Source organism: Delphinapterus leucas, chromosome 11 (assembly GCF_059928025.1).
Source record: "Delphinapterus leucas isolate spDelLeu-1000000601 "Yukka" chromosome 11, BTC_Dleu_Yukka2, whole genome shotgun sequence".
Lineage (NCBI taxonomy): Eukaryota > Metazoa > Chordata > Mammalia > Artiodactyla > Monodontidae > Delphinapterus > Delphinapterus leucas.
This window is the reverse complement of record NC_143139.1, coordinates 28,309,055-28,331,224: the sequence shown is the minus strand read 5'-3', so window position 1 is coordinate 28,331,224 and position 22,170 is coordinate 28,309,055. Positions and strand designations below refer to the sequence as shown.

At 33.4% G+C, this 22,170-nt stretch overlaps 1 protein-coding gene across 18 annotated transcripts in view; it reads left to right on the top strand.

Annotated features, from left to right (window-relative positions):
- The window catches only part of CPNE8 (copine 8), a 350,243-nt gene that overhangs the window by 245,898 nt on the left and 82,175 nt on the right, over nucleotides 1–22,170 (top strand). For 17 of the 18 annotated variants that reach the window (XR_016394895.1, XR_016394896.1, XM_022577941.3 and 14 more), the window contains 3 exons: nucleotides 1,818–1,871; nucleotides 2,888–2,949; nucleotides 17,384–17,430. Coding sequence is in view for 16 of the 18 variants with exons in the window: in XM_022577941.3 (XP_022433649.1) it covers nucleotides 1,818–1,871; nucleotides 2,888–2,949; nucleotides 17,384–17,430 (163 nt within the window). In the remaining 2 variants the exon portion in view is untranslated. The remainder of the gene's footprint in view (nucleotides 1–1,817; nucleotides 1,872–2,887; nucleotides 2,950–17,383; nucleotides 17,431–22,170) is intronic. The other variant, XM_089920494.1, reaches the window with a different exon arrangement.

Here is a 22,170-nt window from a genome sequence, read left to right as displayed (position 1 = left end):
AGATGTGGTACATATATACAGTGGAATACTACTCAGCCATAAAAAAGAACAAAATAATGCCATTTGCAGCAACATGGATGCAACTTAGAGATTATCATACTAAGAAAGAGAAAGACAAATACTATATGATATCACTTATATGTAGAATCTAAAATATGGCACAAATGAACCTATCTACAAAACAGAAACAGACTCACAGACATAGAGATCAGACTTGTGGTTGCCAAGGGGGTGGGGGGAGAGGGATGGACCGGGAATTTGGGATTCGTAGATGCAAACCATTACATTTAGAGTGGATAGACAACAAGGTCGTACTGTATAGCACAGGGAACTATATCCAATCTCCCAAGATAAACCATAATGGAAAAGAATATTAAATAAAGAATGTATATATATGTAAAGCTGAGTCACTTTGCTGTTCAGCAGAGATTGGCATAACATTGTAAATCAACTACACTTCAATAAAAAATAAATTTAAAAAATAAAAAGGACAAAATTGAAAAAAATTATAAAATAAAACAAAACGAAATGTTAAAAACAAAACCAGAAACAACCCAAGCAGCAGGAGCATCTAAGGAACGGAAACAATTAGCAACTGTGGGAGCTGGGATGTAATTAGATTGGGGTTCTTGTTGTTTTTGACTCCAATAATGGCTAAAATCTTTTTCTACATTTATTCTTTTAAAGGCTTTGTGCAAAAAAGAAAACACACAAGTTACTTTTATATTCTTGTAAAGAGTCTTTATAACTGCTGATAAGATGAGACAAAGAGGAGGTGGTCCCTATGGATGTTTTCTTAGCTTCACTACCTTGTAGGGTATGATTCTCAGCCAGGCAGAATTAAATGGGATGATGAAAAGCCCATGGATAATAACTTAAAATTAAAATTAAATAAAATCCAACTTAAAATTAAATAAAATCCTAAAATGAAAACAAATAAGTAAATAAATAAACACCTCCTACTGCTTTACAGATCATTTTGGCAGGTAAAGACCTTCTCCTGGTGGTTCCCCAGGCTTATGGGACTACCTTCAGAATTGCAGTTGTGCTGGTTTGGAGCTAGTTTTAAGGCTGTTGCTAGGTCTACTGTGGGATCTGCAGTCGGTATGCTTGTTACTAGGGGCTCAGGTGAGTGTGGATTATGTCTGGTGGTGGGTGGATGAGACTGGCTCCAGTACTTTTGTTCAGTAGGGTGGTCCTGGGCCATGGTTCCTTTTCAGGGTGTACAGTTGGGTCCTCAGTCAGTCAGCCTATTTCTAAGTTTGTGAACCGGTGTGACTCCCACTGGGACTCCCACAAGTACTCCAAACTTTTACACGTTATTATGTATCTGATGGAAATTATTACCATTAAAAGCAATAAGTAGAGCCCTTAAATATTCTCATATTTGGGTGATTTGTCATGTTAGTGCATTTAATCAAATCAAACGTATTATGTCTCTTGGATATATTTTATTTATTAGAGAAACCCATAGTTTTTCTACAAAGCAATCACTATTATTTGGGACCTTGAATATTAAAAATCTCTCTCACATCAAGAAGATGTAAATGGGTAGGGTAATCAATGCATAAAGTTACTGAGAAGAATATTACTGAAAGAATATTACTGAAAATATATTTTGATATAAGATGATCACTAGTAGCTTTTGCAGAGAAGTTTTGGCTGATAGACTATCTAGCAGTCATACTAAAGGCATTTGTAAGGGAATAAATAAATGCCTTCATGACAAGAAGTGAAAGGCACCAGGTTGGACTACACATTTTTAAAATATTTCAGTATAAAACCTGACATTGTAATTGTTTTATCTGCTCTTTAAGGTGATAAATCCCAAAAAGAAAGGAAAAAAGAAGAAATATACTAATTCAGGAACAGTAAGTCAAATTTTATGTTATTCATTAAGGATTCAAATAAATGAATAAAAAATATATATAACATTTTGTATTGAATAAAAGCTACTAAAAACTGCGCTGTTTCACTTAGAGTTTTAATGTGAATGTATATAATAAAAAATTAACTTGCTATGGGAATTGTAATGGAGAACACATTATAGGAGGTAGCGACCCAGCTTCCTGCAAGTTGTCCTAGGGGTTGAATGGCCTCTGAGAGAAGATGAAATTTTATTATGAATTCTTCATTCAATAAAATCACACTAGAGAAAATCAAGTAGAAGTGAAAAAGTGTAAGTTGTAATAAGAAATATACTCTTTATAGGCTATACTTAAGACTTGTTTTATAAGATGTGAAAGTATTTGTTTATAGTTCATTAAAATTGACAACTCTGTGGAAATGCTGGACTAAATCAGTACAGGAAGGTGCAAAGATGAAAGTATGTTAAAATTGTGAAAAATCAAAATCATCCTATTTTGATAAAAAATATACTGAAAATTTTATCCTATGATTAACTGTCCTTGGGAGAAGAAAATATAAGTTCCCTCCAAGTTTTCTTTTAAAAGATTTTTATAAAGCAAGGCATTTAAAATATTAGATGGCCTCATTACAGGTCCCTGACAAAAACACCCATTTCTTTTTATATGGTTTAGCTCACTGATTTTGATTTTTTAGTTTTAACCATTTTCTAGCTTCCTTTCATCTTTCCTTTATATCTAAAATGGGAAGTAACACAGTGTCCTTGTAGATAATTTGCATGTTCTTCAAAGGAAGTAAACTGGTCATAGAAAGGAGTCATTTAATTTTTTGGCCCCTTTTCTTCTGATAATTTTAAATGTAAGAAAAATCAGTCCTAGTAAATTTTAATAAAGAATAATATCTTTATTAATTTTCAAAATACTAGGAAACATGATTTACTCTCTAACAGAAAAAAAGTCCATTTGGGGATGCAATTAGTACTAGCAGGTAATTCTGCCTCCTTTTTCTTTTCTTTTTTCAGGTCACGTTACTTTCTTTCGTGGTAGAAACAGAAGTTTCATTCCTTGACTATATTAAGGGAGGGTAAGTCATTCTCTGAAATTGTTTCACTGCTTAAGAAATGGTGAGAGGCAAGTTTGAATGTGTTTAGAAACTTCATGACAACAGCAGTCAGAGACATCACGTATATAAGCCTCTTACTAATTATAATTAAGCAGGGTTTTGGGGGGTTTTTTGTTTTGTTTTGTTTTGCCAATACTGATTTATTGCTAGAGTGTTGTCAAGCCAAAGAAGGATTGAGAGAATGAGGGGGGCCAAAGGAACAAAGACAGTTTCCCCCAAAACAGAGAGCTTACCCCCTTTTGCTCTTTGTTAAGAAAACAAAACAAACAAAAGCTATACTTGCCCAAATGGGGAACCTCTGCTATATATGGGCATCTTGAAACCTGCCACCTGGATACATAGACTAAGAAGCTACAGGGTGATTGTTTCAATAAAGTTAAAAGAAAACGTACTAAGTAGGAAAAAATGTTTGCCAACTCTCCTTAGTATTTCGATGTTTGTGTATATTTTTGTCTTTAGAAGATGGGAAAATAGAAAGTTGAATTTGTCATAAAAAATAGATTCCTGTATAAATAAACTCCTTGGTAGCTGTAACTAATAGTTGATTAAAAAGATGGACATTTCTTAGCATGCTCTTTATAAACTTAAAAAAAGTGCTTGATAGATCTGGCTATAATTTGCATGTTGAAATGATGATTTGAAGTTTTAAAATACTAAAAATTCCTTTTAGTTTTTGTTTTGTTTGTCTTTTGGCTTTGCTTTGTGATCATGTGAAGTGGGTAATGTGTGTGTGTGTGTGTGAAAAATATCCAATAAGTATTGTCAGTAGTACAAATCAAGTGATACTTTGATGTGAATCTAACAGTAAAAGAAATTTTCAGAATCTATTACCAATAAATCACTTTTATTGGTTGTGCACATTCTCCTTTTGAGGATTCTTAGGGCTAATTAGAGCAAATGGGTTTCTACAATGCTTAAGCAATAACAGTATTGACAACTGTCATTTTTATGCTTCTTATCACCTCCAAGATTTTTTTTTTTTTTTTTTGGTTTACACACATCCTACTTATATAGCACTGCCTGTGCTGGAAGAAATGCTAGTGACCTTTTACTGACAGAAGTCAGTGTATAAATGGAGCCCCAACCTATGAGGTACACTTTGTTCTAATCCTGGCTTCCCAAATGTTTTATAAAAACCCATTTTTTTATTTACAAATGGGATATGGAGCAATAGAGTTTGAAATTTACTACATAGTTAATCTAACAGGACTTATATTAATTTTTATATAATATTATCTAAAAAGGACATGAGAAATATCTGCATATAATTCATTTGTATATGAAGATGTATATAATAAATTTTTAAAATATACTACAATTACATGTTTACCTATTATTCATCACTATTTCTAATACTTATTATATAGATATTGTCCCTTTGATAATGGAATCCGAATTGAGAAGCAATATAATTATTGTATTCTGTGTCTTTATGTGTCTTTGCTCTTAAGGACTTGTTATAAGCAATTGGGCATAAAATTTTAATTCCGACTTTATTAATAATATAGTGAGGAGATCTGGCTTTATCATGACCCTCCTTATCACTTCAATTTCCTGTAGTTTACATGAGTCGCCTTAGTTTCTTTCATGACCTTAATGATATTTAATTTCCCTCTGAAGTTATTGCTTATATTCCTACAAAAAACTTACTCTCACCTATCAATTTACTATACAGTGTAATTTGCGTATAATAATAGCTAACATCTGCTGACAGCTAAGTGCCTCAAGGTTATTAACTCTACCCATCTCTCTGTTGGTCCCTTTCCCTTTCTGCTCACCTCCTTTCTCCTTCTCCTGCTCACCTCCTTTCTCCTTCTCCCTCTTTCTCTCATGAGTAATATTCATGTTGATAATTCTGTTTTCTAAAAAAGTAATGAAGTTTATTTACTTGATGTACTGTTAACTTTCAGTCTTCATATAATTAATATTTTCTATCTCATTGCTGCTAGTCAAAAATACAGTTTAATTTACATAGCCTAAGGGAAAATGATGCTTTGGCATGCAGGATATCTAAGAATTTTACCATCAGATATTTGTGAAGATTTAAACTTATTTAACTGTGAGTTATGGGTATTTATTATGATGGTTACTTCATAGAATTCCTGACTCTAATTATAGGAAATGAGGAATAGAGTTTTATGTTCTAATCTTTCTTAAAAATCTCTATTGGTATGAAAATAACAAATTGTAGCAATTTGAAATGGAGAACATGAAAGCCAGTGTGGAAATGTAGCTGCATTTATTCCAAATATTGCAGCAAATTACTTTTATTTTTCTTCACAGATTTCCTATTGATTTTTTTAGACATTTTATGGGATTTCCCTGACGGTCCAGCAGTCAAGACTCTGTGCTTCCACTGCAGGGAGCACAGGTTCGATTCCTTGTTGGGGAACTAAGATCCCGTCTGCTGTGCAGTTTGGCCAAACAAACAAACAAAAAAAGATAGACATTGTAAACTTTCTTCCCTTGCTATTAAGAAATCTCAACCTCCAAGTAGATAAATGCACCGCCATGATGGAAAATTATATTAAGACCAGACACATAATTACACAAACTTTCTGAATAATAGCAAAATAGAATATAATGAACTACATTCATTTCAAATTAGAATTAATTATAATAATTGACAGTTAATTATTATAGTTTCAATAATGGCTATTGACTCTCTTGTGAATAATATCAGTCAGAATTTCTAGTCTCTTGCAACTAAAAAAATACTGTAAACTGTTAAACAACTCAGTAATATTTGGTACTCTTCAGAGTAACTTTTTTCTGAAACCACAGAAACTTTTTTTTTAGTGTTTTATTTTCAGTTTTGAGGAAAAGGAGTATTATATCTTCCAAATTTTAAACATAAATATCTATATTTGTGTTTCACATTGTAAACATGAAATGTGAAATGGTAAAAAAAAGTAATGTAAAATGAAAATAATTTATTATGAAACTAGAATCCCCTGTAGTCATACTCTCTAGAGATAATCACTGTTAGAAATGTATTTATTCCCAAACACACATCATTATTTTTAATGAGTGGGATAGCACTGTGCACAATAGTCTAATGTATATTTTCTTCATTAAATATACTGTGTATATATGTTTCTGTGTCAGTACTTATAGATCTACCATATTTTAATAGTTTTCCATCATATGGATGTACATAATTTAGTTTAAAAATCTCCTGTTGATACACACTTTAGTTGTATCCATTTTATTTTCATATTATAAACAAGGCTGCAATGTAAACCCTGGTACATAGCTTTTTTGTACACTTCATTAAGCATTTCTGCAAGGTCACATCCTAGAAATAGTATTGTTGGTTTAAATGGTATGCATATTTTACAATTTGTCAGGTATTTCTAAATTATTGTGTTAACAAAAGGGTAATAATAATAATTTATACTTCTAACATCTGTGTATGCAAGTTTACCATATACTTACCCTTACTGAATAGCATCACTACTTTTTCAACTTTGCTAATTTAATAGATAAATATTATAACTCATTGTCAGTTTTTATCTGTGAAACCTATTTATTAGCCGTTGTGACGTCCTTTGTGAAAGCCCATATTTAACCAGCCGTATCTTTGGAAACACAGGTTTCAGAACCTTCTATTTTTGCTTTTCCCCTGCTCCCTCCTCCCTAGTCCCACCAAAAAAGTTTGAGTATTTTCAACTGAAAACACAAGACCAAATGTAGTAGGGAGCTACATCCTTCAGTACAGTAAACACTTCAGATAAACTTCCCCAATATTCACATCTTGGTCTTTGACACCACTTCTCTTCTGCACATATCTAAAGAGACTCTTTTTAATCTGGCCTTGCCTTTTGCCCTGTGATTACAGTGAAGAAAAACAATAAAATTAACTAACACTTTGGGCTGCAATCAACGAAGCAATCCAAAATAGTATTTTGGAGGTCATAACTATTTGCAGATTTGTGGAGTTATCAAGGTTAGTTCTTTTGAAGAGATGTCCCACCATATTTCTAAATAAGTATGATATTTCAGAAGTGATTGGAACCAAGTGTTGAATTCAGTTTTGTTTTTATAAAAAATTATAGTAACTACTCATTTTTAACTTAAAATACCAAGATATCAGCATTTGTTACTGGTATTTGTGTATTGTTTTCTTGTTAACTTGGGTGAGCATCATTATTGCTAATTTGGGTGGCATCAATTCAGGAATGTACTCACCATATTCTAGTCTAGCAGAAGCTATTGTTGAGTTTTGCTTATGCTGAATCTTAATTGACAAGTAAAACTAGATGTTTTCAAAAAAGGTGGAAGATCATCATATAAAATATTAGTAACAGCAGTTATATTGGTACTCTGGCTAGCTGTGGGTTATCCAAAATAACATTAGTTTAGGTTTTCCTGTATTCATTTTGTTCTCTACATTAATTGTATAAACTATTTTCCTTATACCGGACAACATGTGGGAGCATGAGAATAGACAAAGAGGGCAAAACAGGTGACTCGTGTGGAACATGTAGGACTAACAGATTGTGATTAAACTCTTAGAAGGAAATTCTTGAATCACACTTTAAAATGTAATCTCTCTTCTTGTTTCATCTTACAAAAAATAATTGAATAGAAAGTTATGAAAATATTGTTTTCTCATGAATCCAAGTAGAAATTATGTATAGTTAAGAATGAACACATTTAAATATTAAAATTGTTCTCAATAGACCTTTAATATCTTCCCCTTCAAAGGAACTTCTTTATATGTCTAATTCTTAGTATTGAGTATTCTAGGCTTCCACTACTATAGTCATTATTGATGTAGATATTTACCTGATTGATTGATTGTTTGTGAAACCATGTTGTTAGTGTGTTACTTTTCATTCATTGTCTCAGTTCCTAACACACTGTGTTTAGCTGCAGTAGACAGGTTTATGGATTGAGCTACACAGTGAGCAGATGAGACAGATGCATTCTCAATCAGACAAGGTCCAATTTTTATGGAAATATTCTGTGAAAGAAAATTTTAATTTTTAGACCTTCTTTTTTTCCTTTTTTTTTTTTTTTTGCTAAGCAGAACCATGCTTTCCCTGGAGCATAAGATACAATTTATGACTTGAGGTAGTAAAGAGTTTTATTTTCTAAATACAATAATATCCACAAAGGAGGTCTTACTGTAGAGTAAAAAAAATGGATTGCCTCTTCTGGGTTGTTGACATTGGAGTTATTATTTTTAATCATGCTCTGTATGTTTTTCCTGTGGTTATTTTATTTCTCTTTACTTACTAAAAATGATTTTAATACTAAAATTCTGATACAATTGGAAAGCAAAGATGTTTACTCAGTAATCCTTAATGTATGACATTGAATATCCCAATTATCATTGATAAGGACAATGTCAGATTCATTGAAAATCAGAGACAGTTCTGAAATCTAAATACTCCTTTAGGGTAACATCATCATTTTTATAATAATTGTTATTTGTGAAATGGGTTTATTGACCTCTACAGACAACAGCTCACATTATGAGTATCTGAGGACAGAATCATGTTTCAATTTGGTTTTGTCTGCCTTTCAGTCCTCTATTTCTCTCACGTCTTCATGAAACTCCACTCCACCACTAACAGGACCAAGGAACAAATATATATAAAGTTTTTCACATTTCTTTGACTGGCAGATGAATGGGGAAAACAGATCTCAAATTCTCGTGCGCACTGAGTACCCCTAAGCAACCAGAGTGTCATGTCAACCTGAAACCCTAATCTACACTTTTATCAGAAAATTGAGTGTATTAGAAACTTGCAGGCCTACAGACTGTCATTTACTTCCTCTGAAGAAAGCCCAAAATGTCATCCACCTGGTCCCAAATGAGCTTCACAACCACTTATATACAGTGGTTGCTAGCTTCCCTGGTTACCATTTTAATTGTTCATTCTCAAAATATTTTTATAGAGCTGAACATAGAGTAGCCACTGAATAAATATAGATTAATTAGAAAGCCACTTTAAGCCTGACTTTCCACTCTTTTTCCCCAAATCTCTTAGCATAATGAAACATTAAAAACAAATAGGAATTTTAAATGAAGAGTGTGACAATTTAGTTAACTGGATTACAAACCCCCATGTCTGTCTAGCTCAGATTTTATCATCTTGTGACCTTCCTTTTTCCATGCCTCATATCATAATCACCAAACAAAACAGATGGACCAGGCTTATCGGGATAAGAAAAAAATGCTTTTGTGTTGCCTCTGCCAGAAATCATCTCAACTCTGTATCTGGGTTTTAGTGACTTGGAAGAAGGCAAGATCAAGATAAGAAGCATGAACTGCTTATTTTCCTCACATATTAATGGAAAGGGAGCATGAGAGAAGATAATAAGGGAGACCCTAAGTGGGCAAGTTCTGGGAAAGAATCAAAATAGGGGGTAAATATTTGGCAAAAAATCAAGTCGGTTAAATAAGTGGTTGCTGAAGGCAATGCATAATAGTGGCCAAGAATTTGGGTTCTGGCACTAACTGCCCGGTTCAAATCCTAGATTTGTCTTTTGTTGGCATAACCTGTTTCTGTTTCTATGAAATAGAAAAAATAATAATAATGCCTATCTCACAGAGTGACTGTGGATTAAATGGCATATACCCTCGATAAATGCTAGCTATCATTTTTCTGAATAATCTGAATTTGTTTAAAGTTCTAATATGTCTTTTCTCATTGTTGGTGGTAAATGTCCTAATTAACAGAGACATGGAGAGAAAAAGACATATTCAACTTTATAAAGTCAATAACAGTCTCTTTTTTTTTTAGTTCAATTCTCTTTGGAGGATCATGCCAGGTTATTCCTTCCATTGTAGTCAATCACAACCCAAACTCTTGACACTGAATCTAAAACTTGTCTGAAATTATATGCAAAAGGTTTATATCCCACTCCAAGTAAAAAGTCTTAGGAGAAAAATTAAAGCTATCTACCTATTATAGACTCATTGTAGAGGCTAAAAGTGGACTTCTTAATATGCTTATTTTAAAGGTGAGTTGAATATAAGTAAGTGCCATTATTAACGAGCTCCATAAGGATTTTTTAAAAATACTTGAAGCAAGTGCAATGATGCTATAAAATATTTGCCTTGGTTTTATACAGTTGGTGGCATTATATTAGATATGTCGTCTCAGGGAGCACATCTTGCCAGAACATACAACACGAGTTTTTTTCCTAGTCCAGTTTGTTTTTGAAAACTGAATATACATAACTAAGATTTTTTTATAGTGCTTCTTGTTGTGGCACCCAAGTGTTTTGCATTCATCAAATAAGTCGAGAGCTAAACCCTGCAGTGCTGAATGGGTATAAATATAATAAAAGTAAAGCCATTCTGCCTTCTAGAAATACATTCACCTAAAACATTATCATATCTAAACTAAACTCATCTAAAATGTGATTTAGAAAAGAAACTTATGGAAGTATTAAGAAGACTCATAAACACTGTTTTGGTTAATGCTTGATTCTAATTTTTATATATACAAAATGCATGCTTGAGAATTCTAAAGATGTCCAGTTATAGCCTTTAAGATTGTGATTTAATTGCCAGCTTATGTTATTTTCAAATGATTTTTTCAGAACTATATATTTCAGAGTCAAAGGAAATTGCATGTATGTTTCATCATCAGAACCAGTGCTAATTTAGCCAAAATATTGACAATCTATTTTGTACCAGGCAGTTTCGTAGTTACATTTCATTATCAGAGTGTGTACTTTTAGCCACACTGTCTAAAATAGTTTCTTTCTGGTGGGAACTGAAAGCTTGGCAGCCAGGGTTAAGCAAATAAGAGTGGTTTACCAAGGGCAGGTTGTGGAAGGGTGGGAAAATTTATCACTGACATTGCTTAGAACTGCTAGTGTATGGTGATATTAAAATGTAGACTGTGTATTAGTAGATTACATTATTGTTTTTAAGGTATCTGCAGACAATGTACCTTCTACTGCCTACACCCTTGGGGGCTCATTACCCCAGCTGTGATACACAACTTACCTTCACTATGGGAAGAATTAATGAAAAAAGAAATATATATATGTTAATGTAAAGAGAGAAGTGTTTCATCTGCCTCAACAGAGGAAAGGATTAATATGAATAAGGAAAGGATGACATGGTTGCTCAAGAGATTGGTCCTCCAGCACGCAGAATATTTATTATATGCAGGTACTTCAAGATTTTATTTCTGATAAGTAGAGGGCTTCTTCAAAGTAGCTGGTACCTTTTTATCATAGGAGAAAATTGAGATTCAGGGACATGGTAATTTTGCAAATGAGTCACATCTAGCTAGCTAGTTGTAATTCTGAAATTCAAACTCCAATCTATAATTTAAAAGTTCATAGCTCTCCTGCTAGGCATCATGCCTCTTCAGCAACTACCTCATTTAAAATGGGACTCTAGGGAATCCCCTGGCAGTCCAGTGCTTAAGACTCAGTGCTTTCACTGCTGTGGGCCCAGGTTCAATCTCTAATTGGGGAACTAAGATTCTGCAAGCTGCAGTGTGGCCAAAAAAAAAAAAAAAAAAAAAGGGATTCTATTGGATACTTCTTCTCTTTTTGGTTAGAAGTTGATATGTTTTGTTGTTTTCTTTATGTCATTTATGAGATATTTTCTAAACTAATGATTTGAAAAAAGGTTGGCCATCTTGCATACGTACCTTGATAAGGAGCTCTTGAACTACAGGATGATCAGCTTACCTACTTGCAAAGTTGTATTTTGGAACACTTTAATTGTGTTAAAAATAATACTGAAATTAATCTTCAAAACCTGGAGAATGTACAAAGGTTTGTTAATTTATGAAAACTAGATTTAATAAGGACCAAAACTATTAGCATAAAAAGTTTAGGAATCATATCACTTGTCTCCAGTTTTTTTTTATTCTTACTTTTGACATTTCACTGATCCCACAGAAATACAAAATTTTAGGAAGGATAGGAAGGAAAATAAAGCTAGGATCAAAGCTTATAATTACTTCCTTCAGGGGGATTTTGTTTTAGGAAGTACCCAGATGACACCTTCTAACAAAATTAGATCCTTTATGGTGCTATTTTGGTTTGGGTAGATTGGGACCTTAGAAGCCAGTGTGAAGGAAAGGAAATCTGACAAGGGAGGATCAGGTTGTAGAAAAAACCTGAAACTCTGATAGCTCTAGAAATTGGATAAATATTACACCAGTTTTCAAAGAAATATGCTAAACTTGGGTTCTAAAAAACTAGCTTCAATATGGTGATAATCATAACAGCTACTTCTTGAGTGCCTGCTATAAAAGACAGGTGCTTTTCTTGTCCTTACAGCAACAATCCAAGAAAGATTTTGTTAACCCTAGCTTATTACAAATTAGGTGCTGAGAGGTTAAATAGCCTTTCAAAGATCATATTGCAGGTAGGTGAAAGTATTTTAATTTGCATTTGTGTATCTCAAAGCCTGCCCTCATTCTAGCAGACCTCACTTGTCAAGGGCAAATAATCCTGTCAGTAGTTTATGGGCACAGGAATCTGGAATTTTGAAGATGTAGCAAAATTTAGAGTCAGGCAGCTGTCTGTGTTGTCATTCAGGTAGTTGAACTGCTTTTAAGAAAGAGGGGAGGGCTTCCCTGGTGGCGCAGTGGTTGAGAGTCCGCCTGCCCATGCAGGGGACATGGGTTCATGCCCCAGTCCGGGAAGATCCCACATGCCGCGGAGCAGCTGGGCCCGTGAGCCATGGCCGCTGAGCCTGTGCATCCGGAGCCTGTGTTCCGCAACAAGAGAGGCCACAACAGTGAGAGGCCTGCGTACCGCAAAGAAAAAAAAAAGAAAAAAAGAGGGAAAGGCAAGGCAGAAAAGTTCAAGGTTTAACCCATGGTGAGCTAGGGTCAAGAAGGATTAGGCTGGATAATAGTCCCTGAGGAAGTGAACCTGAGTTCAGGGCAGGTTCCAGAACCCAAGGGTGAGCTAGAGTGCATCTCAGTAAATCAAGGCAGAAGCATAGTCTCGGTATCGGCAAGGCAAGAATGAAAAGAATATTAGAGTTGGGTGGGCATCTCAACTTCATTTAGGGTTCTAGATTCCAATAGATAGTTGGTCTGAATCAGCCTTTGTCAAGATTAATTTAAAGAAAGGTGGAGAAATTTCATCTTTCATGTTGGATAACGTTCAGTTTGTTCAATTGAACAGAATTTGAATTTGGGAAGAAAGTGAAACAATCCTTCTGCACATCCCCATCACAATTGTTAGTTCTTGATTATTAATTCATAACAGCTGTAGAAAAGTTATCTAAGATGGTATCACTCTGTGTGTGTGCATACATGTGTGTATGTGTAGCTTTCTTTGACATGCACATATGTTTTCTATGTATCTTTGATGTGCTAGTTAAGATTTCCACATTAACATCTGATTTATCTGTCATTCACAACTTTCAGAAAGGTGGCAGAATGAAATAAGGACATTTTCCAAGAATATATTTCAGTAGTACTAGGGCATATGCATTGGGAAGTGTCATGAGATGTTACTACTAACTCATGAAAATTTATAGCTGTGCCTTTTTTATACTATCTGGGTTTCTTGAAATCCTGTTCTTTTTTGTCTACTTCTAAAACATAAAATGAGAGCTACAGTAACACTTCCTAAGCAAAATGTCTCAAGGATTTATATGTGATAGCTTTATGAATACTCTGTCAAGAGAAATTTCATGTGAATTCAGTTGTGTTGTTGTTGTTGTTTTTTAACTTTGACTCATGGTTGCTTCTTTTTTCTCTAACATTAGGTTTCAAAAACTATTAAAGGTAAAGTAAATAAATTTAAAAAAATAAAAAGGTAACAATTACTGATGAAGATTTATTTTAATTTTATGACAAATCATTTATCAGAGTCTTCAAGAAATCTGTTTTAGCCTAAAGTTGTAGTATTGCTAGCAACTTTCTTTAAAACTTTTATTAGCTAATATTTTCAAAATACATAGAATGTGGCCCTTGGCATAATAAGTATACATTATAATATGAATGAGAACGTTTAAGAATCATGGGAATGAACAAGCTGTTATCCACAGTAAATGCACAGCTGTGTTTTAAGTTAGGCTATTGATTGTGAATTACATGATAATCTGCTGTGCTGTTTTGTCATTGTTTTTAATTGTGGAAAGTTGAAATTGAGCTCTATGAGTTCAATGATAGTGTTTGCTTTGCTCCCATTTTCTGTTTATCACTTAACACAGTGCTTGACAATCAGAAGATGCTCAATAAATAATTGTTGAATTGTAGTTTTTTATATGGAAAAATCCAAATGGTGTGATAATAGGTTAAGGGACTATCACAACCATGAAATGATTTGTGAGCCATCATATTTCCCTTCTGATTAGAATACTGTTGATTCAACACAGTAAAGGAGTGAGATTCTTTCTGATATGCAGAATGAAACAAGGAAGTAATCAAATCTTGAAATCAATTAACCACCAAATATGCATCAACGATTGTTTTACTTGTTGAGATTTTCTGTTGCACCATGATTATCAAATGGTCTTAGTTATCATTTAGTGCTAAATGCACCTGCCTTTTGTATTGTTTTGGAATGTCCCAAGCTTCAAGCTTCATAGGTACTCTTGGTACAGCCTGGCTCCCCACCTTCTTCCCTCCTTTCTTTCTTTATTTCTTTTTTCCTTCTTTCTTTCCTCCCTCCCTTCCTTCCTTCCCCCCTCCCTTCCTTCCTCCCTTCCTGCCTTCCTTCCTTCCTCCCTTGCTCCTCTGTCCCTTCTTTCCTTTTTCCTTCCTTTTTCCTTCCTCTTCCTTTCATTTCTTTCTAAATTTTCTCTTTTTTTCTTTTTACACTTTTTGTTGTACCTAATCTACTTGGTTTTATAATTTGGTTTGTTTAGCTAGCTAAAGATTTCAGTAAATAAATACTTTTCTCTCATTTTTTATTCTTATATACAGTATACTTCTTCAGTTAGTAGCCATATCTTTTCTTTGCAGCTTTGCTAGGTACAACTGGCTTTGAAATGACCTTTGTATCTCTGATTATTGAAGGTTTTTTTATCTACAACTAATGCTTCTAAGGAGTTGGTATTTGTGCTACACATCCTGGGCTACCTTGGAAAATATATTAGAAACAGTCATAAAATGAACACATTCATCCAACAAACACAGTGATGTTCCAATATGTAGAAAGTAGACACTGCTATAAGAGAGAGTTGAGCCAAAACAAGGTGTCTATCCCTAAAACCTAAGGAAGATTGAACCAGACACAACTGCTATATTGACTTTTATAATGTGCTAAAAGCCATGTTCTTGAAGCTTAGAGTTATTTTTCATTCCTAAGGAAGTGTCATTTGAGTAAAAGAACATAAAAAGGCATTTATAACAATTATCTTGTGATTTATGTATATAACATAAGTGATAGAAGAAGGACAGATTTGCTCAAGCATGAGACTATGCCCTGGCATCTTTATCGTTAAGGATATCTGTATAGTATCATTTTTCAGTTTGTAACATAATAATCACTATCCTTTATTGTGGTTTTATTATAACCAGACAGTTCACAAATATTTAATTGTACAATTAGAGTAGCATAGAGTTTATAAATATGGTCTTGGAGGTTATATGTGAATTTGAATTCCAGTACTGGCATTTATTACTTATGTGGAAAGTTAAGTTTTATGAGCATAGATTTCCTCATCTATAAAAGGAGAATACTAGTACCTTCCTTTAAAAATTATTATGAAGTTAATTGATAAAAGCTATATAAAAACACATTCTATATGTATATGTTTTATATATATATGTATGTCTGTATGTATATATATATACATATATGTATATATATACACACACACACACACACACACACACACACACACAAAGATAATGTTTCATGTAGTTTTTCTGTCCGTCCTTGCTTAATTGTTATGTGCCAGGTACCTGCCTTCTGAGAGTTCTAAAACTTGGCTAATGTCAGCAACTGGGTTGCTGAAATTCAAACCCCGTCCTTTCAGACTCAAAAGCTAATAAACCCGTTCTAATATACCATACTATACCCTATATTATAGTCACTTTCTCTCTAGCAGCAGAATGAAAAAGCAATGTCCTGATGGTGACTGTTCTTTTCAGTTCCTCAAAGGGATTTATTATCTCAAAATATTCTCCCAAATGTTTCACTGATTCTTTTTCTAAAAGTTTTATGTGCTAAAAGTGTTATGCTCCAAATTAGCCTATATTCTTAGCCTCTAAACCTAATTTCTACTCTGAGAAAAAAATTACCATAAGCTATAAAGAGAATCTATATTAGTTTTTATTAATGTAAAGCAACAAAGGTTGTTTATTCTTTAGGGAAAAAACGTGAATTTGTTTCAACACCTGAGCAGTATTAAGGGTTTTTCAGCTGAATTTTTATAGAAAGAAGGAAATGTTACTATACTTTATACTAAGAGAACTACAAGGGACCCTATAGTGCCATACCCATCATCATCACCATCCTCTTCATCATCACACCACCATTTAAATAACAGCTCAAACTTTGAAGTGTTAAATCAGTTGTACAGTGTATCAAAATTAATTTGTTATTTAAAATAGTCTAAACAACCATGTTTTCAAATTATTTACTTTTTAAATTAAAAATTATTTTGTAGATTAGATATGACAACAGGTTATCCCAGTAATTATATCATTGTCACTTATCTGTGTTTTTATGCCTTCTTTGGTGAGAAAGTGGAATTACATATAGAAAGACTTAGAGGTATATCCAAAAGAGTGAATTTTTAATGCGAATGCCACCTCCTTGGTTTCTACCAGAAAAAAAAAGAAAAAAAAAACCCACTAATACAGTAAAATAATTTTGGGTAACTACCATGTGCTGAAATTTTTAAGTATATGTAACAATTTCATCTATATAAATATTTATCCATATCTATAAATACACGCAAGTACACAGGAATGCTCTGAGCGCTGAGCACTGATCAGTATTTGAAATACTTGAGTTCCGAAGAAAGCAAAAGAAAATCCTGTGTTTTCAGGATTGTTGGAATTAGTTTAAGGAACGATATTATTAGACATTATTTTAGCAATGCCATACTTTTAAGGACATAATAATTTCACATCGACTACAGAATAGTTTTGAAAAGAAATTAATAATAAATGTTGACATTGGAGACTGGCAAATAATTATTTATAGTTTGACTTCATTATGAGCTCCTCACTTAGTTATTGTGCTTTCAACTAGGAGCTATTTTTATTCCTGATGCTTTATTTTGTATTTTACAGTTGCATGATCGTAAAGGTATTTTGCCAGGTTCTTAGCTTGTAAAACTGCCTAACTGATACTATTCAGTGTGTGCTGTAACATAGTTGCTAGTTTAAGAAAATTAGTGATGTTAAAAATGTAACAAAAATGGAAATCAAACTTCTTTTTATGAGGTTATTCAGTTATTAATGATTCTAATTTACTTATATTTTAGAACACAAATCAATTTCACAGTGGCTATTGATTTTACTGCATCAAATGGTGAGTATTATGACTATCCCATAATAAAAATTATCAGCAATTACATTAAAAAATAAATATTTATTTTCATGAGGTTTAGATGTTTTCTTTCCATGAATACATACTTCTGAAGTGTTTCCTACAAACTTCAGATAACTTTTCTTTTTTCAATATTATGAAATAGTTCAGGTATACAAAAGACTATAAGAAATACAACAAAAGTGCATAATAGTCCCATTCAAATTTATTAAATATTGAAATATTGTCTTTTTTGTTTTACATATTTTTAAAAGGAAAATTTTAGACCTAGTTAAGCTCGTTGTGTACCCTGCCCCATTTTTTCTACACTCCCTTCTTCTCCATGCATAACTACAGTTCTGAAGTGTGTCTAACTATAATCCTCATTTTTATAGTACTTTTCTGTGTATTAATTTATACAAATGTAATTCAAATACATGTACAGTAGCAGCTTACTTTACTTTTACTCAGTTATTTTTAAGAATTACTTATGTTAACACATTTATATTTAATGAATTCAGATGGACCATCATATAACACCCCATGTATGGATATTCCTAATTTGTATATCAAACATTTTAAGAAAGGAAAGAGAGTGGACTTTTAACTATATTTTGAAGTGACTTTATTTCAAACAGAACAGTCATTTAAAATCAGTTATTATATATCATAAGAACATGAGTCTCATTATTATTTTATTTTTACTAGATCTCTACTGGCGTATAATTGCTTCACAATACTATGTTCGTTTCTGTTGTACACAAAAGTGAATCAGCCATATGCATACATATGTCCCCATATCCCCTCCCTCGTGAGCCTCCCTCCCATCCTCCCTATCCCACCCCTCTAGGTCATCACAAAACACCGAGCTGATCTCCCTATGCTATGCTGCTGCTTCCTAGCTATTTTACATTCGGTAGTGTATATATGTCGATGCTACTCTCACTTCGCCCCAGCTTCCCCCTCCCACCCCGTGTTCTCCAGTCCATTCTCTATGTCTACATCTTTATTCCTGCCCTGCAACTAGGTTCATCAGTACCGTTTTTTTTTTAGATTCCATATATATGTGTTAGCATATGGTATTTGTTTTTCTCTTTCTAAATTACTTAACTCTGTATGACAGACTGTAGGTATATCCACTTCACTACAAATAACTCAATTTCATTTCTTTTTATGGCTGAGTAATATTCCATTGTATATATATGCCATACCTTCTTTTTTTTTAACATCTTTATTGGAATATATTTGCTTTACAATGGTGTGTTAGTTTCTGCTTTATAACAAAGTAAATCAGTTATACATATGTTCCCATATCTCTTCCCTCTTGCATCTCCCTCCCTCCCACCCTCCCTATCCCACCCCTCTACGTGGTCACAAACCACCGAGCTGATCTCCCTGTGCTATGCAGCTGCTTCCCACTAGTTATCTATTTTACATTTGGTAGTGTATATATGTCCATGCCCCTCTCTCACTTTGTCACAGCTTACCCTCCCCCCTCCCCGTATCCTCAAGTCCATTCTCTAGTAGGTCTGTGTCTTTATTTCCATCTTACCCCTAGGTTCTTCATGACCTTTTGGGTTTTTTTGTTGTTTTTTTTAGATTCCATATATAGGTGTTAGCATGCAGTATTTGTTTTGCTCTTTCTGACTTACTTCACTCTGTATGACACACTCTAGGCCCATCCAATTCACTACAAATAGTTCAATTTCATTTCCTTTTATGGCTGAGTAATATTCCATTGTATATATGTGCCACATCTTCTTTATCCATTCATCTGTCGATGGATATTTAGGTTGCTTCCATGTCCTGGCTATTGTAAATAGTGCTGCAGTGAACATTGTGGTACATGGCTCTTTGAATTATGGTTTTCTCAGGGTATATGCCCAGTAGTGGGATTGCTGTGTAATATGGTAGTTCTATTTTTAGATTTTTAAGGAACCTCCATAGTGTTTTCCATAGTGGCTGTTTCCATTTACATTCCCACCAACAGTGCAGGAGGTTTCCCTTTTGACCACACCCTTGAGTCTCATTTTTTAACTTTTACCAGAAGTTGCCATTAGTTTATATATTTATCTAGTTTTCTTTTCAAATTGTTTACTGTGCTCTAACTCTCACATTAAATTCACTTCACATTTCTCTCACATTCACTCACATTTCACAAAATAATAGAATTTTTAGGTAAGAGATCACTTACTCCAACCATCATCCTTTTTTTTTTTTTTGCCGTACACGGGCCTCTCACCATTGTGGCCTCTCCTGTTGCGGAGCAAGGCTCCGGACATGCAGGCTCAGCAGCCATGGCTCACCAGCCCAGCCGCTCCACGGCATGTGGGATCCTCCCAGACCAGGGCACGAACCCGCATCCTCTGCGTCGGCAGGCGGACTCAACATTTTGACTTGTTAGCAGTAGAGATACAGATAGAGATGAGGAGACCAAATTCTAATTTAGCTTATCTTTGACTACATGATAAATTTATTCTCCAATATTGTGGCTTCAAGTTAATGATTTTTGCACGTGTTTTATTTAGTAATATAGGAAACATATACACCAAAATCCAACTGGATTAAAATGTTAGCTTTCATTTATTGATGAACATTAGCACCACTAGAAGGGCGAGAATTTTTATTCAATACAATGATACAAACTACTGAAACTGACTTAAGAAAATAGACAATCTGAACAGACCCATAAAAACTATCCACAATGTTTATGTGGGCCCAGGTATAGATAGCTTCACTGATGAACTCTATTTAAAGAGGAATTAATGCCAATTCTTCACAAATTGGAAGAGGAAGAGGAAGGAACACTTTCCAAAAGTGGAAGAGGAAGGAACACTTTCCAACTCATTTTAAGAGGTATTACCTTGATACCAAAACCAGACAAAAGCATCGTAAGAAAAACTAAAGAACAATATCTTTTATGGATATAAAAACTCTTAACAAAATACTAGCAAACTGAATCCAACAACATATGTAGAGAATTATATACCCTGACCAATTAAAATTTATCCCAGGAATGCAAGGTTGACTTAATATTCAAAAATCAAATAATGTGATACACTGTACCAATAGAAGAAAGTGTAAAAAACACATGGTCACTTCAATTGATATAGAAAAAGAATTTGACAAAGTCCAACATACTTTTGTAATGAAACCACGTAAACTAGGAATAGAAAGTGACTTACTAACCTTATGAAGGGAAAATATAAAAACTTATAGCCAACATCATACTTAAGGGTGAAAAGCTTGATGCTTTCACCTTAAGATGAGGAAAAAGACAAGGATGTCTGCTCTTGCTACTTCTATTTTACATTGTACTGGCGGCCAGGGCAATTAGGCAAGAAAAAAAATAAAAGACATCCAGATTGGAAAGGAAGAGGTAAAACTATTTTTATTTGCAGGTGATATAATATTTTATGTAGAAAATCCTAAGGAATCCACTAAAAATCTATTAGAACTATTAAATGAGTTCAGCAAGATTGAAGGATGGAAGATCCATATATAAAAATCAATTCTTTCTCTATACACTTCCAATGAACAATATGAAAATGAAATTAAGAAAACAGTTCTATTTACAGTAGTATCAAAAGGCATACAGTACTTAGGAATAAATTTAACAAAGTGAGTGCAAAACTTATACCCTAAAATTATATTCTGAAAAAATTTTGTAAGAAATTAAAGATCTAAATTAGTTGAAAAATATGCCACATTCATTGATTAGGAAATTCAACATTGTTAATATGGCAATATTTTCCAAAGAGATTGACAGATTCACTGTAATTTCTATCAAAATCTGAAAGGTCTTTTTTGAAGAAATGGATAACTGACCCAAAAATTCATTTGGAATTTAAAGGGGCCCAGAAGAACCAAAGCAAATTTGAAAAAAATAGAACAAAGTAGGAAGATTCATACTCATTTTTGAAACTTAGTACAAAGCAACAGTAATCAAGGCAGTGTAGGTCTGGCATAAAGATAGATATATCGATCAATGAAATAGAATTGAGATTCCAGAAATAAACCCATGCATCTAAGGTTAACTGATCTTGAGAAGGGTACCAAGATAATTCAATGGGGGAAGAATAGTCTCTTCAACAAATGGTACTGGGACAACTGGATAGCCACAGGCAAAATAATGAAGTTGGACCCTTAATAGATCAAAAATCTAAATGTAATGGTTAAAATTATAAAGCTATTAGAAGAAAACATAGGGATATATCTTTATGACCTTGGGTTTGACAATTGATTCTTAGATATGACACCAAACACATGAGCGACAAGAGTAAATAAATAAACTGAACTCCATCAAAATTAAAACTTCTTTATGCACCATAGAACATAATTAACAAAGTGAAAAGACAAACCCCAGAATGGGATAAAATATTAGCAAATCAAATATCTCATAGAAGACTTGTATCTAGAATATATAAAGAACTCTTATAACTCGAAAACAGACAACTCAATTAAAAGTGGTATTCCAGTTATTCAGAAAAGCTATACAAATGACCGGTAAGCACATGAAAATGTACTTGGCATACTTACATATCAGGAAACACAAATCAAAATAATAATGAGATACTATTTCGCACCCACTAGGATGACTATAATCCAAAAGTCAGAAAACAATAAGCGTTGTGAGCATGTGAAGAAGTTGGAATCCTCATATACTGCTGATGAGAATGTAAAATGGTGCAGCCACTTTGGAAGACTCTGGCAGTTCTTCAAGTTGTTAAATGTAGAGTTACC